Source organism: Urocitellus parryii, chromosome 16 (genome assembly GCF_045843805.1).
Source record: "Urocitellus parryii isolate mUroPar1 chromosome 16, mUroPar1.hap1, whole genome shotgun sequence".
Classification (NCBI taxonomy): Eukaryota; Metazoa; Chordata; class Mammalia; order Rodentia; family Sciuridae; genus Urocitellus; species Urocitellus parryii.
This window is the reverse complement of record NC_135546.1, coordinates 25,183,833-25,196,945: the sequence shown is the minus strand read 5'-3', so window position 1 is coordinate 25,196,945 and position 13,113 is coordinate 25,183,833. Positions and strand designations below refer to the sequence as shown.

General features: G+C 35.2%; 1 protein-coding gene across 1 annotated transcript in view; it reads right to left on the bottom strand.

The window, feature by feature from the left end:
- The window catches only part of LOC144250571 (uncharacterized), a 55,142-nt gene extending 47,349 nt beyond the window's left edge, over positions 1–7,793 (bottom strand). The window contains exon 1 of the mRNA XM_077793438.1: positions 7,680–7,793. Coding sequence (XP_077649564.1) covers positions 7,680–7,793 — 114 coding nt within the window. The remainder of the gene's footprint in view (positions 1–7,679) is intronic.
- Positions 7,794–13,113: the final 5,320 nt, after the last annotated feature.

The window sequence follows — 13,113 nt, the reverse complement described above, 5'->3', positions numbered from 1 at the left end:
GGCTATAGTGTGCTATGTGTAGCATAAATTGGTGGTGGCACAACTCTAGTGGCCCGTGTCCCCTGGGCAATGAAGAGTTCACAACCTTCATACTTCAGCAGCAGATGGGGAATAACAGGGTGCACATGGATTTTTGTGCTCTGCGCCAGACTGGACTCAGCTGGGTGCCAATGTGTGTTTTAACTTCCTGGGAGTGAACTAGACCTCTGTGTAATGCTGAAAGTGGTGGTAGGTGGGTAGCAGGAGGTGAGCCTCTGACTTGAATGACCCCAAGGATCCTAGAACCTCAGTATAGGGGTCTTCACAGCAGGGTTTCTTGCCAAGGTATGGCAGTAGAGGAATTGTGGGTTACCTGAGAAGGCCAAGATCATGCCACTTCCTAGGACACAGGGTGGGGTGAGGGGCAAGAAAGTAAATGCTATTGTGTCCAGAATAATTATGTGTGGTAGGAAGGCTTAACATAATCTTCAATTATGTAAATGCACATCAAAATTTTATTAGGATTTCATCTCACCCCAATAAGAAATGGTATTATGCAAACTAGTGAGAATTTGGAAAAAATTTAATGCTTATATAATGTTGGTGAATTTTTAAGTTATTTTAGTCAGTATGAAGAATACATATATATATATATATATGTCTAAATATCTAGATATCTAGTTATCCAGATATATATATATATATATATATATATAGATAGATAGATAGATAGATAGATAGATAGATATAGATATATACTTACTCCTGGGTTTAGATCTTTAGGAAAAAAAGTTGGCATACAAATGAGATACCTTCATAACCATGTTTATTCTGGTACTATTCACAAAAAGATATGGAATCAACATAGGTGCCTTTCAAAATATGAATGTAGAAAAAATTCTGGGATATACACAGGATTGACTTATATTTTTTTATAAGAAGAATGAAACATCTCATTTACAGAACAATGGATGAAATTGGATATTACTGTGTCATGAAAACATTAGTTATGGAAACATTTGTACCATACAAGTTCTCTCACTTACGGAAACGAAAGGAAAATCAATGAGGAGAAGAAGGATAAGCAAGATTATTTGTAAAACATATGTGTGTGTGTGTGTGTGTGTTTGTTTGTGTGTGTGTGTGTGTGTGTGTGTGTGAGAGAGAGAGAGAGAGAGAGAGAGAGAGAGAGAGAGAGAGAGAGAGAATGGAGACATCAGAAGAAATGTATTCAATCAAAGTCTGATATATGCAAGTATGCAAATAGTATAGTCAAACACACTAATCTCGAATTGATGTAATTGAGGCAGTAATGTAGAAATATAAATAAAATGCAAATGCAGTAACTTTAAGGAAAAAAACTAATGTGCAAGAATTGAAATGAAAACTGGTACAAAAACCATACTTGAATATTTTAATAGCAATGATATTGACAATGATTTCTTGGAAGTGGCATACATTAGTTAGTCGCACTTTCTACCACAAAATACCTGAAGAAACCAATTTATAAAAAAAAGGACTCATGTATCTCAGTTTTTGGTATTGAATTGCAAGTTGCCTTCTTTGCTGAATTCTGGAAAGGGCCCTGAATTATGTCACACCCTTGCAGGACCATGTGTGCAAGAAAATGGTCACACCTCAAACCAGAAAGCAAATAGAGAGCACATTTCAGATTAACTATCTAATGAGCATTCCCACTGACCTATGGACCTATACCTTCAGATTTCCAAGAGTCTCCCACCATCCAGTTGCATCACTTGGAGACCAGACATTTAATACATAGGCCATTAGGAGACATTCAATAATTGGTGTTTAACATGATACCAAAAGCATGAGCCACAATTCAGAAAGATACAAGCAGGACTATGCCATAACTCAAAGCTCCTGCTTAGCAAAGGATACAAGAGCAAAAAACAGAAGAGAGAATAAATTCCCAAACCTGATATATGACAAGGAGTTAATATCCAAAGTACATGATAGGCAGTTCCATCTCAAGAACAAGTAATAAATAAAAACCCAATTGAAAATGGTCAAATAATCTTAATAGATATTTCCCCACAAAAGCATAGAAATGAAAAAAATTGTATGAAAAGATGTTAGTGTTAAGCATCATCATGATAATGATTATCAAAATAATAATGATAGTAAGTAAAACCTGGTAAAAAGACTATCATTATAAAACATGTAGTCCAGGGTTTGGGAAAGTTTGGATACTTCTTTACTGGACTTTCAGTTTTGACCAGGCAGGTATTTACATATTTATGTCATATATATTTGTTAAGAGGACAGATATCATTAAAATATTTTTACCATAATAAAAAAATTACAATCAGTAATGTAAAGTTAAGGGTATATCCTCAGTTATAGATCAAATTAGATCAGATTGTAATTGTTGCACAATTTTGAATACTTACAATAATAATTTTTTAGATTATCTAAATATTTGGATGTGTAAATTTCAAAACACAAATTTGTTTTAAATAACTGACTCAACATTTTTACTTCCAGTGGAAATAACATGTTTGTAAAAGAATATATATATATATATATACTATTCATAACACTTTAAATAATTTAATTAACACATATAAATCCTTTTTAATTCACTTTTTTAGTTGTAGATAAATTCAAAACCTTTATTTATTTTATGTAGTGCTGAGAATTGCACACAGTGCCTCACACATACAAGGCAAGTGCTTCACCACTGAGCCACCACCCCAGTCTGACACATGTATATCTTTAAGATACAATATAATAACTTGATACATATACTAATAAAAGTGGTGTAATTAGTATCTTGCCTCCTCAAATACTTTTGATTTCTAATTTTTGACCACATTTACTTTTTTCTAATAAATTTGAATCATATCATAAGTTGTTGTAGGTATACAATTGAACACCAGATGTAAAAATAGAAATGTAATAATGAGCATTCTCTTAAGACTTCTGTCCTGAAAACACTGCACTATTTGCTTTGATTACTAAATGATCATTTAACCATTCATCTAGTAACACTTGAGGTCCATAAAGAAGTGTGGAACAGGGCTGGGGATGTGGCTCAAGAGGTAGCATGCTCGCCTGGCATGCGTGCAGCCCGGGTTCGATCCTCAGCACCACATACAGACGAAAGATGTTTTGTCCGCCGATAACTAAAATAAATAAATTTAAAAAAACATTTAAAAAGAACTGTGGAACATGTCTGGTTGGGGCAGAAATGTTGGGATACCAAGAAGAATGTTTCACTGAACCTCAAAGAGAAAGCTCATAAATCACCAGAATGCAGGAATGCGCACACAAAAAAAATTGAAATTAAAAACAAGGGACTGGGGTTGTGGCTCAGTGACAGAGGACCTGCCTAGCATGTGTGAGGCACTGGGTTTGATCCTCAGCATCACATTAAAAAGAAATATATAAAATAAAGGTGTCCTGTCCAACTAAAAAATATTTTTAAAAATAAAGACCAGATTAAAAAAAGCAACTCCCTGCAATGCATCATTCCTCTTAGACCAGCTTTCTGGACCCCCAAATACTAGCATGATATGAGCAATCTTAGAAAAATGGGTGAGAAATTACAGAAGTCTGCTATGGCCCCATCTCTAGTCCAGCCCCACTTAAACGACCCTCTTCAAATAGCAACACCTCTGACTTTGTATTTGCTGTCTCTCCCTTTAGAGTTTCTCACATTTTTTCCTTTCTTTCTTCTTGTGGTGCTGGGGATTGAACCTGGGACCTTGTGCATTTGAGGCAAGTGCACTACCCACCTCACTGTATCCCGGGCCCCTCGCGTTCTTTCCTGAATGTATATCTGCCTTTCTAAATAAGTCTGTCCATGTGCCTGACAAATGATGAAGTATTCTTCCATGGATGACGACTATAGCATTTTCCTTTTGGAGAGAACAAGGGACTCCAGTGGCACCTCATTATGCCCAGGGACTGATACCTCATCCCTAAGATCATGGTGGCATGTATGTGGGGGGGTTTACATTGCATTGTCAGATGAAATCAGGTTCAATCCTGGGTGTTAAGCATGCACCAGACTGCCTTGGTCATTGCCTTGATCACCATGCATTCTTATAGAACACCAAAGCATACAACCATATAATATGGAAATGAGGTTCAACTTCTTTCCTGGCTAGACATTTTAGCATTACAATCATGTACAATAGATTTCCTAGTCATTGGTATTTTCTCTTGAGGTTATTTGTGAAGGAGGTTCATCCTAAACTTATTAAACAAATCTCAACTAATTGGGTCATAGTCTCATGGGAAATCATGTTTTTCATTAGGAGAGGGTCAAGGTGTGTCATCTATTCTTAAGCTCCAATGAAACATTGGAGCTAACAATTCTTAAGCTAACAATGCAACATAGGCATAAACAGAATGTGGTGCATGAGTAATTGGAAGATATTCTCCTCTACACAAATGGAGCACTATCACAACTGTCAGTCTCTCAACAAAGATGGCAACTTGCAACGAACAGGAAGGTATTCCAGAAAGAGTTTATCAACTGGGAAACTGCTAAAGAAGGCAGAGGCTCCTACCGCTGGAGGTCTGGAGTTGGGTGCTCCTCAGAACACTTTGTGATTTAAAACTCATGAGTTGCTCATTCTGAAATTTTTTATAGCTTACAGAAAGGGAAACCATGGATAAGAGGAACTATAGACGTAAAACTGCTATAAAACAAATACCAAGAGGCAATCTCATGAGTGGTCAGAAAGAAACAGTTGTTCAGGTACAAGACATCATTAGTGGGTTTCCCTAGAGAATCCAAGAAGCTGGAAGGCAGTGGGAGGACAAGATTAAATTTGTTTTTTAATCATCAATAATTTTATACCTTGCTAAACTGTGCTTCAAAAGATAAGGGGAGATTTGTACAAGGAAATGTTTGTGGTGAGTAAACAAATCTTCAAGAAATGCCAATAGAGTCATCAAGGTTAAAGGAAATGATAAAAGACAGAACCTTGAGCCCACATAAAATAATGAGAAATAATTGTAGATGTAGCTCAGTATCTCAATATGGTAGCGAAATATAGCCAGTACCATGGAGTATTTAGTTTCTAACTTATATAAGTGTAAAAACTTGTACTCTATATGTGTAATAAGAATTTCAATGTATTCCACTGTTGTGTATTTAAAAAATAAAATTAAAAAAATAAGTGAGTGCAAAAATAACACTTATAACACTTAGAACACAAAAATAACACTTAGAACACAAAAATAACACTTAAAACCAAACAAACATTGATGCTGGTTGACTACAGGACTCCATTTTTCATTGATATCAGATGTGATAAAAATTCCTTTAAGTAAGAATTTTAGAGACTGAGAGTCCAAGAAAAAGGGATCCCATCCACTTTTCTTCTGGGGAGAACCCACTTTGTTCTATTGCAGCATGATGGCTGTCATCAGAATGGGGATAAATGGAAGAAGAAAAATCATATGGACCAATATGAGCCACAGATCAGAGAGGGGCAGTCTTGATTTTTCATAACAACTCATTTTCTCAAAAACTCATTCCTAGAGACTAGTGTCCATACCTCTTGAGTGTGGTTTCCCCAGTGACTGAATTAACACCCAGTAGACAGCACATTTAAAAGATTCCCCTGCCTCTGTGCTACAATAATGAGAACAAAGTGTCCAAAGCGTAAGCTTGTTTGGGGACAAATGATATCCAAGCCATAGGAGACACACAATGCATGAAGTTATAGTCTATGACAAAGATAAAAACCAGGACTAAGGGACAAATCTGTAAGATTAGTAGGAAAAAAAAAACTCCACAGGATACAGAAAGTAACTTTAAAAGCGGAGGTGGGATGGGCTATCCAATCTTCGTCTGTCGATGAAGCTTTCACACTCAAAAGAGCAACAATAAGCCCATGTTTGATTTACTCATATCACAGAATATCAAATGTTTACCACGGAATATTCTTTGCCAAATAAGGTAGAAGGTGGGCTTTGCAGTTCCCAATGGGTTATGCCCAACTCTGGAGCTACAAGATGGGTCTTCCTAGTAGAGCAGAGATAGGGTCATGTGTGTTGTGCAATGTAGTGCACTCTAGAGAGCTGCGGATAGTTCCCAAGGTTAGACCTAAATCTAGATGGCTCCATACCCAGAGAAGACCCTCAAGTAATTCACTGGTGGCACCCTGCATACCCCTCCATTTTACTATGCAATAGAAAATGATGAGCTGTTATTTCAAGTTCCTGAATTCTTGTTCTGAGAGAGAGACAACTTATTATCACAATGCAAAAAAGAAGTAGTTGCAAACACCTCATTCCAATAATGTAACATGCAGAGTGTTTCAGTGTGTTTCCAGGGTTAAAGCCATTCCGTTCTTGAAGTATTTCCAGTTAGAGAGGTAGAATCCATAATATTGTTTTTTTGAATATCCTGGATGTTGTGATGTAACTCCGTAAGATCAAGGCCATTAATATTTGCTATGCCAAATAACCATTAGATGATTTAACCTTCTCCAAATTCATTGTGTAGCCTTATATTTGGCTACAGTAATAGAGACCTTAATAGTCAGATGGCATTTAAACCTTTCCTTAAACTTGAGAGCAGAAAGCTCATTATCAATATTTATGACAGAAGTTTTTAAGGTATTCAATATAGTTTCAATATTTTCATGAATATTTAAAATTATTGAGGGCTTTGGAAGTATTTTAAGCCAAATTATTAAGAAAATTTGCATGTTAAATGTTCTGAGATATGGCCACTGAGGCTGAAACTATAAAAGCAATGAATTAAATTAACATTTAAAAATTATAGCCAAGAATTATGAGCCTAAGAGCTCGCTTAAGTCTGGTCAACTGAGCATGCATCTACTGCAAAACCTGAACTCCAGCAGCAGCTTACCGTGGCTCTGAAATGTTGACTGATAGTAAGACAAAGAAAGACTGGTAAAGGATTAATGTTCCTTTCCTTCTGTTATATCTAGTGATGCAATTAGGTAAATTACACTTTTTATAGGCTATGAGATACTTACCATCCTTTTTCTTAACTCTCACATTTCCAGTAATTAAAGCATAAGGAGATTGAACACAGGGCTGCAGGCCATACTAGGAACTCTCTTTACACCCACTGCTTAAAATGTCAGGCATAGGGCTGTCAGAGTAATATAGGAAATCTGAGGCTGCAATTTAGCACCAAACATCTTTTTGTACACCACCTTCACTGAAGTTTAGGATATTACCAACAAAACCTCGAGGGATTATGGCATTGTCTTTTGTCAATTCTTGGAGACCAGTCTAAAATCTATCCACTATTTCTAGAACATTTTTGTTGTACTGGCAAGACATCTGCACAGTCTATCCATTTAGGAAAGGTACCAAATTCTATTGCAGAATGATTAGGACAGTAACGTATTGGCAGACGTTCTGTGGCCATTGCATAGAATCCCATGGTCCAGTATGATTGGCTGGTCTAGACCCCCCATATGCTGTATTTTCTTCAAGTGATACCCCTAGATAGCCAACATGCTTATCATAGGACCAACTACATACGTAGTTGTCCACTGTAACCAGTATAATTAAATTCAGTCACAGGGAATTGGTGTAATCTGAGTATCCGTAAAACCACACATTACAGCAGTATTATTGGTAAATACTGGGATGGATTCTCCAGTCCACACCATGGGGTGTATCAAAGGTGGGTCTGGAAAATATGTCCAGTTGATTTCTCCCTGGACCGCACTTACCAGACAGCTCAACAGAGCTAACATGGCCACAAACATTGTGGCTGCAGAGTTAATTCCTCCTTGTGTTGAACTATCTGTTTCGGCTGTAGTGTTACACCTTACAGTTGCCTCCATGATGGTGGATTCAACATTCAGTCTCTCTGGGCCTTCTTTGTCCTCTTCCTCTTTTGTTGCTTTCACTTCCTGCTGGGGGTCAGGGCTGACATCTCTGGATCAATCTTTAGTCATTTGAAACTTGGTTCCAGGTCCTCCATGTCTCATAGCACATTCAGGTAACCAAATAGGATGAAAGGCACCATCTGGGAATACACAAGCATGACCTCTACCCAACATTATCAGTGACTCTGATCTTTTCTGTTATTATGTTTGTAAATCTTTCCAAACTTTGCTCAAGGGACCTGCTGCAGTGGAAGAAATGTATCTTTCAGCTGCAGTGACTTTCAGAGTCAAAATTTAAAAAAATTAAAACAAAGCATGATTTAGGTTATTTTGTGGGGCCTTATCCCCCCTTTTTTGTAATTGTAGCTTAATAGATAAATGAGCTCATTCTACAATGGCTGGACCTTGAGATGTCTATGGAATACTTGTTTTATGATCAACACAAAATTGATGGTAAAACTGCTGAAAATAAAAATTAGTATAAGCTGGATTATTATCAATTTCAATCTGTAAATGAAATACTAATGCCACAAAAGTAGCTAGACAGTGAGATATAACATGCTGAGTATTTTCTTTTACACTGGCAGTTTCAAAAATAAATCTAGAGTAAGTATCAAGAATAACATATACTTAACACTATTTGCCAAATTGAGGGATGTGAGTTACATATATTTGCCATAACTGATTTGGTCATAAACCATGGGATTAACCTCAGTTGGTGCATATAAAATATATATAAAACATTGTGTGATTTGATGAACAATTTGACAAGTTTTTTTCTCAGAATATTAAAATTTTTATGTAAAGTAGAAGCCTTCTGATCATGTAAATAATATGGGGCTTTTGTGCAATCATACAAAGATATTTATTCACAAACATCAACAAGTTTAGCATCCTTATCATTACCTGATACTAACGGACCTGGAAGATTAGAATGTGCCCTTATATGGCTAATAAAACATGGATGGTGACACATTTGAATTGTCTTTTGTAAGGTCTGAAACAAATTAAATAACTTTTGCAATGGTGTGTTCCCAGTAATTGATGTTTCAATAGTTTTTGTAACATGAACTACATGTAAACTATCTGAATAAATATTTATTGCCTCATTTGCAAAATGAGTTAAAGCACAAATAAGAGGTTGAAGTTCTGCTCATTGTGCAGAAGTATGTATGTCTGTATTATCAATGTATGAGCATGGCTATAGAAACCTGCTTTTTCTTAACTCGAGCCATAAGTAAATACTGTTAGTGATCCAACTATTGGTTAAGCACATACAATTTTGGAAAAAGTAAATGTAGTCACAAGAGCAAACTGAATAATTTTATCATGAATGTAATGGCTTTCCATTTGGCCAGGGAAATTAGCAAAAGCTATCTGCCAAGTATTAGAAGATTGCCAAAGCCAATTATACTCTTGATATAAAAAGGGATAACAATAATATTGGGGTCTGACAACTATCTACAAAACTCGTGTTCTTCCTCTAATAACTAACTGAGCAATAAAGCCATGGAATGGAGTCAATGACTTTCGGGGAGAATGAGGTACGCAAGGCCACTCATAATAATTCAAATTTTGATATTTTGATAATTCCCAATTATCACTACTTTGCTCCTGTAGAGGTATGAACAGTGGGAAATGTTAATCATAGGATTAATTAAATGTTAATTAGTTAAATGTTAATTAATTAATTAAACGTTAATCATAGGATTAATTCTAGGAAGCTGTGCAGTCTTCATGGCAGATTCAACCTTTGTTATGGCAATCCTTTCTTCTGTCATGAGCTGATGAGAAGGTAGAGAAGGATGTCCCTGTGAAATTCAAAACAAAGGACACAAATCTGCAGTGGCTAGTTTCAAACTTGGTCACACCTAATGAATATCACCTAGTAACTTTTACAGGTCATGTGCCTTGGGCAATCTGATGTGCTTGGGGGAGCTGCCATAGTTCCCATGGTAAAACCTAAATCTCCATGCCTCTATACTGAGAGAAGACCCTCAAGTAATTCATGGGTGGCTTCTTGCAACTTAATAAGGCCCTACCTCAAAATAAAACATAAAAATGGCTGGGAATAGTTCTCAGAACAAGAAAAAACAAATTTAAAAAAAAAGAAAGAAAACATCTGGAGGTTATGCACATGTCAGATAAAATCAACAGTGACAGAAATTGTTAAATAGAGGCAAGAATATTATATATACTTGTAATTACATATATTAAACTATACATTAAATATATATGCATATTTATGATAAAAATTAAGATATATAACATATATCAATAAAGTGGGCAATCTCACAAGCTAATTTATAAATGTATACATATCTAAAAACAGAGTTCCAAAATATGTGAAGTGAAAACTATTAGGATTAAAGGAAGAAAAATTTCTACAAAAAAAAAGGGTGGATAATTTGTAATATTCCACTTTCAAGAAAAATAAAATGACTAGTAAAAAGTCCCTGTAAAACAAAATGAGTTGAACAACAATATAACTACACTAGGTCTAGAGGACTATATTGAATATTCTGCCCCAAAGAGTAGAATATACATTTTACTCCAGTGTGTAGGAAACATTGTGCAGGACTTGCCATTTTAAATCCATAAAAAAGTCAATAAATTTAAAAGCACTGAAATCAGAACAAGTATCTTTTGTAACTACAATGAAATTAAGTTAAAAAACAGAAAATTTAAAAATTTGCAAACATGTAGCAATTAGTGTACTCTTTAGGAAGAAGAAAAAATAGAAAATAGTTTAGGTGGATAAAAATGAAAGCCAACATGCCAAAACTATGAGGTGCAGCTAAAATAGCCCTCAGGAGAAAATTCATAACCACAAAAGCCTACATTATAAAAGAAAAACTGCCCAAACAAAAACCTAAATTTATGCAGTAACTAGACAAAGAGAAGCAAGGTATAATCAAATTGCACAAAGGATACATTTTAATAAAAAATAGAGCAAGAATAAAAGAAATAGAAAAATGAAAGAACTAAGAAAATATCCTGATTGTTCAAAAGATTTACAAAAGACTTAATAAGAGATTGATTCAGTAACATGCAATAAAAACATCCATATCAGAGCTGAGCATGGTTGGTGCACACCTGTATCCCAGTGACTTGGTAGGCTGAGGCAGGAGGATCATGAGTTCAAAACCAGCCTCAGCAAAAGCAAGGTGCTGAGCAACTCAGTGAGACCCTGTCTCTAAACAAAATACAAAATAGGGCTGGGGATGTTGCTCTGTGGTCAAGGGCCCCTGAGTTCAATATCTGGTACCAAACAACAACAACAACAAAAATCCTATTAGAAATGTGAAGTGAAACTATCAAACCATACCTAACACAAAAAGCAGATATATGGCTTTATGTGAATTAATTTAAATCCTAAGGTCTCTATCAAAGAACTATTTGAATAAAAAAGTTCAGAATTTATGCAGGATATAGCACCAATAAATCAATATAATTTTTGAAGCTAAACAATAAATATTCAAAACAAAACTATTTAAAAATTCCATTTATGGTAGTATCAAACATTAAATTCATAGGCAAAAATTTACAAATATGTCTTGTAAGCAGAAAATACTATAGAAAACGTTTAAAAGACTAAGTAGGCATCCATTATTTATTGATAAGTTTTAATATTGCTGAAATGGTAAAATGCAAGTTGATTTACATACCAATGTAAAACTTACCAAAATTCCCACATGCCATTTTTGAAAAAGATGTAATGGTAAGCCTAAAGTGAATATGGAAGTTCAGTCAAACTCAAATACCAAATACAGTTTTTTTTTTTAAATGAAAAGAACAAAATTGGAAGACTCACATTTAAATTTTAAGGCTCAATATAGTTTCAGTACTCAAGGAAACTGGATCCCTATTCCTCACCCTGTTCAAAATAGATTGAAAAAGGGTAAAAGACATGACTCTGAAACTAGAAAATAAACAAGGGAAAGCAATTTAAGACTCTGGTAAAGACAAAAAATATTTTGGACATAATTTCAAAATCACAAAAAATAAAATAAAAATGGCATTAAAATAAAAATCTGATTTACAACAAAGAAAAAATTGGAATCTCTATTAAATGGGAGAAAATCTTTTCCCAGTAAGCGTTTGATACAAGTTTCATATTTAGAATATGTAAAGAACAAAAACAAAATTATAACACCAATCAATCAAAAACTAAGTAATGCCATTCAAGTGAGCAAATAGACAGTTTTCAAAAGAAGAAACAAAAAGTTCCAGTAAACATATAGAAGAACATTCCATATAATTAGCCTTCAGGAAAATGCAAATCAAAAATACAGTGAGGAAGGCTGGGGAAATAGTTCAGTTGGTAGATTGCTTGCCTTGCATGCGCAAGGCCCTGGGTTCAGTCCCCAGCACCACAAGAAAAAAAAAATACATGAGGTATCATCTCGCCCCAGTTAGATTGGATAACAGAAAAGTGACAACCACTGATATGGATGTGGAGAAAAATCAACACTTATGCATGGGTGTGGGCAAGTAAATTGGGTAGCCGATATGAAAACTGTGCATGTTACTCAAAACACTAACAATACCTGGGATCATGGCACACAACTAATCCCATATATTTAATAAGTTAAAGGAGGAGGATTAAAGTTTAAGGCCAGCTTGTGCAAGTTCAAGGTCAAACAGTGCAAAACCCTGTCTCCAATAAAAAAGAAATATGCTGGAAGCCAGTAATGGTGATAAATGCCAGTAAAGTAGGCAACTTTGGAGACCACAGTAGGAGGATCCTGAATTTGCCTTGAGGATCAGAAACTTAAAGTAATGCTCTTTCAAAATAAAAAAAAATTAATAATAATAATAATAATAATAATAGTAAAGAATAAGGCACTGTGATGTAGTCTAATGGTCAAAAGTTTGCCAAGCGCATGAAAGCTTTAGTTAAGTCTTCAGTATCTCAACTAAGTAATACTAAAATAGAATTACCTTCTGTTTCAGGTATCCCACGTGGGGGTATGTAATGAAAAAGTATGAAACACTCATCTGATACCTGGATGCCCATGTTTATTAAGGCACATCCCAATTGAAAATATATGGAATCACCTAGAAATTTTCGGACAGATGGATGAAGAAAATATGGCATATATTTATGCATACATCCATAATAATCAAATCCTGCCACCTGCAACCAATTGGGTGAAATTGGAGGGTAGCATGGTAAAATGAAATAAAACCAGACACAGAAATGCAAATACTGCATGCTGTCCCTCATGTGGGGGAAGCTAAACCTGAATTTAGATTGGTGATTTTTAAAGGC